We start from the raw sequence: 14,189 nt of genomic DNA, 5'->3' as shown, positions 1-14,189 counted from the left end.
ACATCAAATGCTTTTGCCTGTTGGCTGTACATTACTTTTATAGATCGTCGAACTTTCGAGGTTTTCAGAAAATATGAAGTTGATTAAAAAAAAAAAACATCAATGAGGAAAAGCCAAATTTAGCCCTTTAAGTTAATTTGATTTTTTTTTTTTTTTTTTTGCGGAAAGGCTAAGGATGCGTGTGCTGACAGATCAGCAAGGTTAAAATATTGCTAATTAGGTACATAACCCTTCCACGTGGACCTATGCCTTGGGAGGTGCCAACAGAAGTAAAAAATTTCTGCATTTCTTCTGGTCGTTTTTTTTTTTCTTAGTCCTTTTTTTGTCTCCTTTTGTTTTTTTACTTATAACCTCACGTGAACAAATACCATATTCATTTTAGATCTCACAATGAGCCTGAAGGAGCAGTGTTGCCAATGTCCAGTACTGTCGATTTACTATCTACTGGCAATCTTGAGTCACCAGACAACCAGGAAGATGACACGCCAATTTACGAAAAATATGATCCGCTTCTTCACGGTGCTACAAGATCAAAACAGTATGTCCTCCAAATTTTCTCCTTTCTTCTAGCTAGTTAATGTAATTTTTGGCAATCAGTATGGGCCCAAAAGAAAAGCAAGTTGGACTCGAATAGATGGGGAAGGCTCATCGTATAGGATTATAAGGAAACAGGAACTTCGTGGGAAAGGAACTGAGAATCAAGTTCTGAAATTAGATGGAAAAATAGGAAGTGTTTTGTTGGCCTGAGGCGACTTGGTACTGCGTTTACTTGACTGTAGTAGTAGGAGTAGTATAACTTGATAATATGATTTCTTTATGGTAGTATTTGATATAAAGGTACTGATATATTGCTGTCCAAATTAAGGCTAGCTTCCCTATCTCCTGCGGAATATATAATATGTCTTTTAGTGGGACCAATGAATGTAGATCTGTTATAGGATTTTCCTCTGTTTTCTAGCCTATTGTTAAAAAACGTAAGATCGATCCTTTTATTTTATATAGTGATTTTGGAATATGCCAGTTAATACTTAATTGATGGCGCTTTAATTCACCCCACTCCCTTGAAATTGTTTCTGTTTCAGAGAAAATAAATCTTTGACATCGTATAATGAGAAGATGGTGCTGCTGTTTTTTTAACAAAACGTTTGAATTTCCAGTCTCTTAGTAAAGCTGTTTTACTGTTGATAACGAACTCAAAAACCTCTGTAGTCTACCTTGAATTTGGATATTCGATCAGGCATGGGTGCTTGCATTCTTATTTTGAGAGAGGGGGGGGGGGAGGCTTAGTACAAGTATATACTTGTACTAACCCCTCCCCTGTGTTTGTACCTGCATTCAGGCAAAATATTGGTATATCTGGTTATATGTTAGTACTAGCATGTAATTGTGTTTTCAGATGTGGTATAGACGAGGTTCTATTGTTTTCAAAAAAGTCCTTTAATTTCACTTTTTATATAATTACGATATATTTGATAATTTTCTTTAAATAAGAGAGACATGAAACCAGAATAGTAAAAGCTGTTTCGATACATAAATTTTGCGGTATCCATTCTTCTTTAAGTATGTATCATCTTTGGGGTGACGTCAAGTCTATAAGGAGCTGCGTTTTTTTCAGTAACAGTATTTACGAAAGATACACTTATATTGCAAAAACTATCACGCTTTCCTTTCTTCAAAGGTTATCATGAGTTACTTTCTTTCAACGATAAAATTGTTAGTTTAGTGTATAGAAGGAAATAGATTTATGCTGCAAGGCTCTGGGCATATTGTCAAGGCTGGGTCATGATGACCTCCATTTTTCAATAATAAAATTGTCATAATATAATTTATGAGAAAATACTTTACACTGTTGGAGCCATTATGAATTCTTTGTTTTTTATTGCAAGTGCATCGCGACCTCCTTTCTCTCAGTGATAAATTGTTAGTTTATTGTGAAGAGATAAATTAATGTGTAAGAATTTTGAGGGGATACGTTCATATTGTAATGGTATTACTAGCTCCTTCCTTCCTTTTGAAAGCTATCTTGAGTTTCTACCTTTCTCATCGCGTCTCTCGTTAGGTATCCACAAGCTATAATGAGTTCCTTTATTTTTATTGCGAGTAAGTCACAACCTTTTTCTTTCAATGACAAATTGGTAGTTTATATTAAGGAGAGACATTAATTCATAAGACTTTGGGGAGATACATTCATATTGCAGTGGTTTTATTAGCTCCTTCCTTCCTTTCAAACGATATCTTCAACTTCTACATTTCTTATTGTGTCTACCATGAGCTCCTTTCTTTCAGTAATAGATTGTTAGTTTAGCGCTTATGAGGCAATGCATTCATATTGCAGTGGTACTAATAGCTCCTTCCTTCCCTTCGAACGCCATCTTGAACTTCTACATTTCTTATTACGACTACCATGAGCTCCTTTCTTTTAGTAATCGATTGTTAGTTTGACATTTATGAGGCAATGCATTCATATTGCAGTGGTATTATTAGCTCCTTCCTTCATTTCGAACGCCATCTTGAACTTCTACATTTCTTATTGCGTCTACCATGAGCTCCTTTCTTTCAGTAATAAATTGTTAGTTTAGCATTTATGAGGCAATGCATTCATATTGCAGTGGTATTATTAGCTCCTTCCTTCTTTTCGAATGCCTTCTTGAACTTCTACATTTCTTTTTGAGTCTACCATGAGCTCCTTTCTTTCAGTAATAAATTATTAGTTCAGCATTTATGAACCAATGCATTCATATTGCAGTGGTATTATTAGCCCCTTCCTTCTTTTAGAACGTCATCTTGAACTTCTATATTTCTTAGTGCGTCTAGACTGAGCTCATTTCTTTCAGTAATAAATTGTTAGTTCATCATTTATTAGCCAATGCATTCATATTGCATTGGTATTATGATCCCCGTCCATCTTGTTGAATGCCTTCTTGAACTACTACATTTTTTATTTCGTCTACAATGACCTCTTGACTTTAAGTAATAGAGTGTTAGTTCAGCATGTATTAGGCAATGCGTTCATATTGCAGTGGTATTATTATCCCCTTCCTTCCTTTTGAACGCCTTCTTTAACTTCTACATTTCTTATTGCGTCTACCATGAGCTCCTTTCTTTCAGTAATAAATTGTTAGTTTAGCATTTATTAAGCAATGCGTTCATATTGCAGTGGTATTATTAGCTCCTTCCTTCCTTTCGAGCGTCATGTTGAACTTTTATATTTCTTATTGCGGCTAGCATGAGCTCCTTTCTTTCAGTAATAAATTGTTAGTTTAGCATTTATGAGGCAATGCATTCATATTGTAGTGGTATTATTAGCTCCTTCCTTCCTTTTGAACGCCATCTTGAACTTCTACATTTATTATTGCGTCTACCATGAGCTCTTTTCTTTCAGTAATAAATTGTTAGTTTAGTATTTATGAAGCAATGCATTCATATTGCAGTGGTATTATTAGCTCCTTCCCTCCTTTTGAACGCCATCTTTAACTTCTACATTTCTTAGTGCGTCTACAATGAGCTCCTTTCTTTCAGTAATAGATTGTTAGTTTAGCATTTATTAGCCAATGCTTTCACATTGTAGTGGTATTATTAGCTCCTTCCGTCCTTTCGAATGCCTTCTTTAAATTCTACATTTCTTATTTCGTCTACCACGAGCTCCTTTCTTTCAGTAATAAATTGTTAATTTAGCATTTATGAAGCAATGAATTCATAGTTCAATGGTATTGTTAGCCCCTTCCTTCCTTTCGAACGCCATCTTTAAATTCTACATTTCTTATTGCGTCTACCATGAGCTCCTTTCTTTCAGTAATAAATTGTTAGTTTAGCATTTATTAGGCAATGCGTTCATATTGCAGTGGTATTATTAGCTCCTTCCTTCCTTTCGAACGCCATCTTTAACTTCTACATTTCTTATTGCGTCTACCATGAGCTCCTTTTTTTCAGTAATAGATTGTTAGTTTAGCATTTATGAGCCAATGCATTCATATTGTAGTGGTATTATTAGCTCCTTCCTTCCTTTCGAACGCCATCTTGAACTTCTACATTTCTTATTGCGTCTACCATGAGCTCCTTTTTTTCAGTAATAGATTGTTAGTTTAGCATTTATTAGCCAATGCATTCATATTGCAGTGGTATTATTAGCTCCTTCCTTCCTTTCGAACGCCATCTTGAACTTCTACATTTCTTATTGCGTCTACCATGAATTCCTTTTTTTCAGTAATAGATTGTTAGTTTAGCATTTATAAGCCAATGCATTCATATTGCAGTGGTATTATTAGCCCCTTCCGTCCTTACGAATGCCTTCTTGAAATTCTACAATTATTATTTCGTTTACATCGAGCTCCTTTATTTCAGTAAAATATTGGTAATTTAGCATCTATTAAGCAATGCATTCATAGTTCAATTGTATTATTAGCCCCTTCCTTCATGTCGAACGCCATCTTGAAATTCTACATTTCTTATTGCGTCTACCACGAGCTCCTTTTTTTCAGTAATAGATTATTAGTTTAGCATTTATGAGGCAATGCATTCATATTGCAGTGGTATTATTAGCTCCGTCCTTCCTTTCGAACGCCATCTTGAACTTCTACATTTCTTATTGCGTCTACCATGAGCTCCTTTAGTTCAGTAATAGATTATTAGTTTAGCATTTATGTGCCAATGCATTCATATTGCAGTGGTATTATTAGCTCCTTCCTTCCTTTCGAACGCCATCTTGAACTTCTACATTTCTTATTGCGTCTACCATGAGCTCCTTTTTTTCAGTAAAAGATTATTAGTTTAGAATTTATGAGCCAATGCATTCATATTGCAGTGGTATTATTAGCTCCTTCCTTCCTTTCGAACGCCATCTTGAAACTTCTACATTTCTTATTGCGTCTACCATGAGCTCCTTTCTTTCAGTAATAAATTATTAGTTTAGCATTTATGAGCCAATGCATTCATATTGCAGTGGTATTATTAGCTCCTTCCTTCCTTTCGAACGCCATCTTGAACTTCTACATTTCTTGTTGCGTCTACCATGAGCTCCTTTTTTCAGTAATAGATTGTTAATTTAGCATTTATGATGCAATGCATTCATATTGCAGTGGTATTTTTTAGCCCCTTCCCTCCTTTCGAACGCCACCTTGAACTTCAATATTTCTTATTGCGTCTACCATGAGCTCCGTTCTTTCAGTAATAGATTATTAGTTTAGCATTTATGAGCCAATGCATTCATATTGCAGTTGTATTATTAGCTCCTTCCTTCCTTTCGAACGCCATCTTGAACTTCTACATTTCTTATTGCGTCTACCATGAGCTCCTTTCTTTCGGTAACAAATTGTTAGTTTAGCATCTATGAGCCAATGCATTCATATTGCAGTGGTATTGTTAGCTCCTTCCTTCCTTTCGAACGCCATCTTTAACTTCTACATTTCTTATTGCGTCTACCATGAGCTCCCTTCCTTTAGTAATAGATTATTAGTTTAGCATTTATGTGGAAATGCATTCATATTGCATTGGTTTTATTAGCTCCTTCCTTCCTTTCGAACGTCATCTTGAACTTCTACATTTCTTGTTGTGTCTACCATGAGCTCCTTTGTTCAGTAATAGAGTGTTAGTTTAGCATTTATGATGCAATGCATTCATATTGCTGTGGTATTTTTTAGCCCCTTCCCTCCTTTCGAACGCCACCTTGAACTTCAATATTTCTTATTGCGTTTACAATGAGCTCCTTTCTTTCAGTAATAAATTGTTATTTTATCATTTATGAGGCAATGCATTCACATTGCATTGGTATTTTTAGCCCCTTCCTTCCTTTCGAATGCCTTCTTTAAATTCTACATTTCTTATTTCGTCTACAATGAGCTCCTTTCTTTCAGTAATAAATTGTTAGTTTAGCATTTATGAAGCAATGCATTCATATTGCAATGGTATTGTTAGCTCCTTCCTTCCTTTCGAACGCCATCTTTAACTTCTACATTTCTTATTGCGTCTACCATGAGCTCCTATTTTTCAGTAATAGATTTTTAGTTTAGCATTTATAAGCCAATGCATTCACATTGCAGTGGTATTATTAGCTCCTTCCTTCCTTTCGAATGCCAACTTGAAATTCTACAATTCTTAGTGCTTCTACAATGAGCTCCTTTCTTTCAGTAATAAATTGTTAGTTTAGCATTTATGAGGCAATGCATTCATATTGCAGTGGTATTATTAGCCCCTTCCTTCCTTTCGAATGCCATCTTGAACTTCTACATTTCTTATTGCGTTTACCATGAGCTCCTTTCTTTCAGTAATAAATTGTTAGTTTAGCATTTATGAGGCAATGCATTCATATTGCAGTGGTATTATTAGCTCCTTCCTTCCTTTCGAATGCCATCTTGAACTTCTACATTTCTTATTGCGTTTACCATGAGCTCCTGCCTTTCAGTAATAAATTGTTAGTTTAGCATCTATGATGCAATGCATTCATATTGCAATGGTATTATTAGCTCCTTCCTTCCTTTCGAACGCCATCTTTAACTTCTACATTTCTTGTTGCGTCTACCATGAGCTCCTTTTTTCAGTAATAGATTGTTAGTTTAGCATTTAATATACAATGCATTCACAGTTAAGTGGTATTATTAGACCCTTCCTTCCTTTCTAATTCCAACTTGAACTTCTACACTTTTTTTTGCGTCTACCATTAGCTCCTTTTTTTTTCAGTAATATATTTTTAGTTTATCATTTATGAGGCAATGCATTCATATTGTAGTGGTATTATTAGCTCCTTCCTTCCTTTCGAACGCCATCTTTAACTTCTACATTTCTTGTTGCGTCTAAGATTAGATAATATTTTCAGTAAGAGAATATTATTTTATCATTTATGATCAACTTCATTCATATTGAATTGGTATTATTCGATACATACGTCATTTAGAATGCAAACTATACATTATACATATCTTATTGCGTTTACACTGAGCTACTTTTTTTTCAGTCATAAATGTTATTTTATACTTTATGAGCCAAATAATTAACTGTTCAGTGTTTTTTTGATCGAATTCCTTACTTTCGAATTCCATCTTGAACTAATTAATTTCTAGTTTCGTCTACACCTAGCTCCTTTTTTTCAGAAAAAGAATATGCGTTCATAATTTATGAGCCAATGCATTCATATTGCAGTGGTATTATTAGCCCCTTCCTTCCTTTCGAATGCCTTCTTGAAACTTCTACACTTCTTATTGCGTCTACCATGAGCTCCTTTTTTTTTCAGTAATATATTTTTATTTTAGAATTTATGAGCCAATGCATTCATATTGCAGTGGTATTATTAGCTCCTTCCTTCCTTTCGAACGCCTTCTTGAAATTCTACATTTCTTGTTTCGTCTACCATGAGCTCCTTTTTTCAGTAATAAATTCTTAGTTTAGCATTTATGAGGCAATGCATTCATATTGTAGTGGTATTATTAGCCCCTTCCTTCCTTTCGAATGCCCTCTTGAACTTCTACACTTTTTGTTTTGTCTACCACGAGCTCCTTTTTTCAGTCATAGATTGTTAGTTTAGCATTTATAAGCAAATGCGTTCATATTGCAGTGGTATTATTAGCTCCGTCCTTCCTTTCGAATGCCCTCTTGAACTTCCACAATTCTTATTGCGTCTACCATGAGCTCCTTTTTTTCATTAATAAATTGTTAGTTTAGCATTTATGAGGCAATGCATTCATATTGTAGTGGTATTATTAGCCCCTTCCTTCCTTTCGAATGCCCTCTTGAACTTCTACACTTTTTGTTTTGTCTACCACGAGCTCCTTTTTTCAGTAATAGAATGTTATTTTAGCATTTATTAGCAAATGCTTTATTATTTCAGTTTTTTTATTAGATCAGTAATTACTTTATAACGACATCTTGAAATTATTCACTTCTTATTTATTATTAAATGAGATACTTTTTTTTCAGTTATAGATTGTAATTTTAGATTGTAATAGACAATTAATTAAATGTTCATTGGTATTAGGTTGTAATAGATTACTTTAGCAATAACTATTGATATTATTCAATTCTTAGTTATTATTAACTTATGTCCTTTATTTAAATAAAAAAATTGTTATATTTTAATTTATTATCAAATTAATTAACATTGCAGTGTTATTATATGACCATTACTTCCTTTCTAATGCCTACTAGAACTTCAACATTTTTTATTTAGTTTACACTGAGCTCCTTTCTTTCAGTAATATAGTATTAGTTTAGCATTTATGAGGCAATGCATTCATATTGTAGTGGTATTATTAGCCCCTTCCTTCCTTTCGAATGCCTTCTTGAAATTCTACATTTTTTATTTCGTTTACACTGACCTCCTTTCTTTCAGTAATAAATTGTTAGTTTAGCATTTATTAGGCAATGCATTCACATTGTAGTGGTATTATTAGCCCCTTCCTTACTTTCGAATGCCTTCTTGAACTTCTAAATTTTTTATTTAGTTTACAATGAGCTCCTTTCTTTCAGTAATAAATTATTAGTTTATCATGTATTAGGCAATGCATTCATATTGTAGTGGTATTATTATCCCCTTCCTTCCTTTCGAATGCCTTCTTGAAATTCTACATTTTTTGTTGCGTCTACAATGAGCTCCTTTTTTTTCAGTAATAAATTGTTAGTTTAGCATTTATGAGGCAATGCATTCACATTGCAGTTGTATTTTTAGCCCCGTCCGTCCTTTCGAATTCCTTCTTGAACTTATACATTTTTTATTTCGTTTACAATGAGCTCCTTTCTTTAAGTAATAGATTGTTAGTTTAGCATTTATGAAGCAATGCATTCATATTGCAATGGTATTATTAGCTCCTTCCTTCCTTTCGATCGCCATCTTGAACTTCTACATTTCTTATTGCGCATACCATGAGCTCCTTTCTTTCAGTAATAAATTGTTAGTTTAGCATTTATGAGCCAATGCATTCATATTGCAGTGGTATTATTAGCTCCTTCCTTCCTTTCGAACGCCATCTTTAACTTCTACATTTCTCATTGCGTCTACCATGAGCTCCTTTTTTTTTCAGTCATAGATTATTAGTTTAGCATTTATGAGCCAATGCGTTCATATTGCAGTGGTATTATTAGCTCCTTCCTTCCTTTCGAATGCCCTCTTGAACTTCTACATTTCTTATTGCGTTTACCACGAGCTCCTTTCTTTCAGTAATAGATTATTAGTTTAGCATTTATGAGCCAATGCATTGATATTGTAGTGGTATTATTAGCTCCTTCCTTCCTTTCGAACGTCCTCTTGAACTTCTACACTTTTTGTTGTGTCTACCACGAGCTCCTTTTTTCAGTAATATATTTTTAGTTTAGCATTTATAAGGAAATGCATTCACATTGCAGTGGTATTATTAGCTCCGTCCTTCCTTTCGAATGCAATCTTGAAATTCCACAATTTTTTTTTAGTTTACATCGAGCTCCTGTATTTCAGTAATAAATTATTAGTGTAGCATTTATGTGGCAATGCATTCATATTGCAGTGGTATTATTAGCTCCTTCCTTCCTTTCGAACGCCATCTTGAAATTCTACATTTCTTATTGCGTTTACCATGAGCTCCTTTTTTTCAGTAATAGATTGTTAGTTTAGCATTTATGAGCCAATGCATTCATATTGCAGTGGTATTATTAGCCCCTTCCATCCTTTCGAACGCTATCTTGAACTTCTACATTTCTTATTGAGTCTACCATGAGCTCCTTTCTTTCAGTAATAGATTATTACTTTAGCATTTGTGAGCCAATGTATTCATATTGCAGTGGTATTATTAGCTCCTTCCTTCCTTTTTAACGCCCTCTTGAAACTTATTCACTTCTTAGTTCTTATTAACTTTGCTACTTTTTTTTTCAGTTAGAAAATGTTATGTTATAATATAATAGAAAATGAATAAATATTGCTGTGGTTTTATTAGATCATTAAATCCTATCTAACGCAAACTATAAATTCAACAATTCTTGTTTAGTCTCCCCTGAGCTCCTTTATTTCAGTAACAGAGTTTTAGTTTAGCATTTATGAGCCAATGATTTCATATTGCAGTGGTATTATTAGCTCCTTCCTTCCTTTCGAACGTCATCTTGAACTTCTACATTTCTTATTGCGTCTACCATGAGCTCCTTTTTTTTCAGTAATAGAATATTAGTTTAGCATTTATTAGGCAATGCATTCATATTGCAGTGGTATTATTAGCCCCGTCCTTCCTTTCGAACGCTATCTTGAACTTCTACATTTCTTATTGCGTCTACCATGAGCTCCTTTCTTTCAGTAATAAAGTATTAGAGTATTTATGAGCCAATGCATTCATATTGCAGTGGTATTATTAGCTCCGTCCTTCCTTTTGAGCGCCATCTTGAACTTCTACATTTCTTATTGCGTCTACCATGAGCTACTTTTTTTCAGTAATAGATTATTATTTTAGCATTTATGAGCCAATGCATTCATATTTCAGTGGTATTATTAGCTCCTTCCTTCCTTTCGAACGCCATCTTGAAACTTCTACATTTCTTATTGCGTCTACCATGAGCTCCTTTTTTTCAGTAATAGAATGTTAGTTTAGCATTTTTGAGCAAATGCATTCACATTGCAATGGTATTATTAGCTCCTTCCTTCCTTTCGAATGCCCTCTAGAACTTCTACATTTCTTATTGAGTCTACCATGAGCTCCTTTTTTTCAGTAACAGATTTTTAGTTTAGCATTTATGAGACAATGCAGTCCTATTGCATTTTTTTTATTAGCTCCTTCCTTCCTTTCGAACGCCATCTTGAACTTCTAAATTTCTTATTGCGTCTACCATGAGCTCCTTTTTTTTAGTAACAGATTATTAGTTTAGCATTTATGAGCCAATGCATTCATATTGCAGTGGTATTGTTAGCTCCTTCCTTCCTTTCGAACGCCATCTTGAACTTCTACATTTCTTATTGTGTCTACCATGAGCTCCTTTTTTCATTAATAGATTGTTAGTTTAGCATTTATGAGCCAATGCGTTCACATTGCAATTGTATTATTAGCTCCTTCCTTCCTTTCGAAAGCCATCTTTAACTTCTACATTTCTTTTTGCGTCTACCATGAGCTCCTTTTTTCAGTAATAAATTGTTAATTTAGCATTTATGAGCCAATGCATTCATATTTCTGTGGTATTATTAGCCCCTTCCCTCCTTTCGAATGCCATCTTGAACTTCTACATTTCTTATTGCGTCTACCATGAGCTCCTTTCTTTCAGTAATAAATTGTTAGTTTAGCATTTATGAGGCAATGCATTCATATTGCAGTGGTATTATTAGCCCCTTCCTTCCTTTCGAATGCCATCTTGAACTTCTAAATTTCTTATTGCGTCTACCATGAGCTCCTTTCTTTAAGTAATAAATTGTTAGTTTAGCATTTATGAGGTAATGTATTCATATTGCAGTGGTATTATTAGCTCCTTCCTTCCTTTCGAACGCCATCTTGAACTTCTACATTTCTTATTGCGTCTACCATGAGCTCCTTTCTTTCAGTAATAGATTGTTAGTTTAGCATTTATGAGGCAATGCATTCATATTGCTGTGGTAGTATTAGCCCCTTCCCTCCTTTCGAACGCCATCTTGAACTTGTACATTTCTTATTGCGTCTACCATGAGCTCCTTTCTTTCATTAATATATTGTTAGTTTAGCAATTATGAGGCAATGCATTCATATTGCTGTGGTATTATTAGCCCCTTCCCTCCTTTCGAACGCCATCTTGAACTTCTAAATTTCTTATTGCGTCTACCATGAGCTCCTTTCTTTCAGTAATAAATTGTTAGTTTAGCATTTATTAGGTAATGTATTCATATTGCAGTGGTATTATTAGCTCCTTCCTTCCTTCCTTTCGAACGCCATCTTGAACTTCTACATTTCTTATTGCGTCTACCCTGAGCTCCTTTTTTTTCAGTAATAAATTGTTAGTTTAGCATTTATGAGCCAATGCATTGATATTGCTGAGGTAGTATTAGCACCTTCCGTCCTTTAGAAAGCCATCTTGAACTTGTAAATTTTTTATCGCGTCTACCATGACCTCCTTTCTTTAAGTAATAAATTGTTAGTTTAGCATTTATGAGGCAATGCATTCATATTGCTGTGGTATTATTAGCCCCTTCCTTCCTTTCGAATGCCTTCTTGAACTTCTACATTTCTTATTGCGTCTACCATGAGCTCCTTTCTTTCAGTAATAAATTGTTAGTTTAGCATTTATTAGGTAATGTATTCATATTGCAGTGGTATTATTAGCTCCTTCCTTCCTTCCTTTCGAACGCCATCTTGAACTTCTACATTTCTTATTGCGTCTACCCTGAGCTCCTTTCTTTCAGTAATAAATTGTTAGTTTAGCATTTATGAGGCAATGCATTCATATTGCAGTGGTATTATTAGCCCCTTCCTTCCTTTCGAATGCCTTCTTGAACTTCTACATTTCTTATTGCGTGTACAATGAGCTCCTTTCTTTCAGTAATAAATTATTAGTTTAGCATTTATGAGGCAATGCATTCATATTGCTGTGGTATTATTAGCCCCTTCCTTCCTTTCGAAAGCCATCTTGAACTTCTACATTTCTTATCGCGTCTACCATGACCTCCTTTCTTTCAGTAATAAATTGTTAGTTTAGCATTTATGAGGTAATGTATTCATATTGCAGTGGTATTATTAGCTCCTTCCTTCCTTTCGAACGCCATCTTGAACTTCTACATTTCTTTTTGCGTCTACCCTGAGCTCCTTTTTTTCAGTAATAGATTGTTAGTTTAGCATTTATGAGGTAATGTATTCATATTTCTGTGGTAGTATTAGCCCCTTCCCTCCTTTCGAACGCCATCTTGAACTTGTACATTTTTTATTGCGTCTACCATGAGCTCCTTTGTTTCATTAATATATTGTTAGTTTAGCATTTATTAGGCAATGTATTCATATTGCTGTGGTATTATTAGCACCTTCCCTCATTTCGAATGCCATCTTGAACTTCTACATTTCTTATTGAGACTACCATGAGCTCCTTTCTTTCAGTAATAAATTGTTAGTTTAGCATTTATTAGGTAATGTATTTATATTGCAGTGGTATTATTAGCTCCTTCCTTCCTTTCGAACGCCATCTTGAACTTCAACATTTTTTATTGTGTCTACCTTGGGCTCCTTTTTTTTCAGTAATAGATTGTTAGTTTAGCATTTATGAGGCAATGCATTCATATTTCTGTGGTATTATTAGCCCCTTCCCTCCTTTTGAACGCCATCTTGAACTTTTACATTTCTTATTGCGTTTACCATGAGCTCCTTTCTTTCAGTAATAAATTGTTAGTTTAGCATCTATGACGCAATGCATTCATAGTGCAATGGTATTGTTAGCCCCTTCCTTCCTTTTCGAACGCCGTCTTTAACTTCTACATTTCTTGTTGCGTCTACCATGAGCTCCTTTTTTCAGTAATAAATTATTAGTTTAGCATTTATGAGCAACTGCATTCATAGTGCAGTTTTATTATTAGCTCCTTACTTCCTTTCGATCGCCGACTTGAACTTATACATTTTTTATTTTGTTTACAACGTGCTCCTTTCTTTCAGTAACAAAATGTAATTGTATAAATTATGTTCAAATGCATTCCTCTTTAATTTGTATTATTAGCTAATACATTCCTTTCGAACGCAATCTTTATATACTAAATTTATTGTTGCTTCTACCAAGTGCTCCTTTATTTCAGTAACAAAATGTTAGTTTATAATTTATGTGCCAATGCTTTCATATTTCAGTGGTATTATTAGCTCCTTCCATACTTTCGATCGCCCTCTTGAACTTCTACACTTCTTGTTGCGTCTACCATGAGATCCTTTTTTTCAGTAATAGAATGTTAGTTTAGTATTTATGAGGCAATGCATTCATATTTCTGTGGTAGTATTAGCACCTTCCCTCCTTTCGAACGCCATCTTGAACTTCTACATTTCTTATTGCGTCTACCATGAGCTCCTTTATTTCAGTAATAATTTGTTAGTTTAGCATTTATGAGGCAATGCCTTCATATTGCAGTGGTATTATTAGCTCCTTCCTTCCTTTCGAACGCCATCTTGAAATTCCACATTTCTTATTGCGTCTACCATGAGCTCCTTTCTTTCAGTAATAGAGTGTTTGTTTAGTATTTATGAGGCAATGCATTCATATTTCTGTGGTAGTATTAGCACCTTCCTTCCTTTCGAACGCCATCTTGAACTTCTACATTTTTT

At 34.3% G+C, this 14,189-nt stretch overlaps 1 protein-coding gene across 1 annotated transcript in view; it reads left to right on the top strand.

The window, feature by feature from the left end:
* Nucleotides 1–14,189, top strand: part of Mcm3 (minichromosome maintenance 3) — a 79,180-nt gene that overhangs the window by 47,065 nt on the left and 17,926 nt on the right. The window contains exon 5 of the mRNA XM_089101990.1: nt 383–538. Coding sequence (XP_088958116.1) covers nt 383–538 — 156 coding nt within the window. The remainder of the gene's footprint in view (nt 1–382; nt 539–14,189) is intronic.

This window comes from Artemia sp. Qi Xiang Cuo, chromosome 16 (assembly GCF_049724085.1).
Source record: "Artemia sp. Qi Xiang Cuo chromosome 16, ASM4972408v1, whole genome shotgun sequence".
In the NCBI taxonomy this organism is placed as follows: Eukaryota; Metazoa; Arthropoda; class Branchiopoda; order Anostraca; family Artemiidae; genus Artemia; species Artemia sp. Qi Xiang Cuo.
This window is presented reverse-complemented; position numbering and strand designations above follow the sequence as displayed.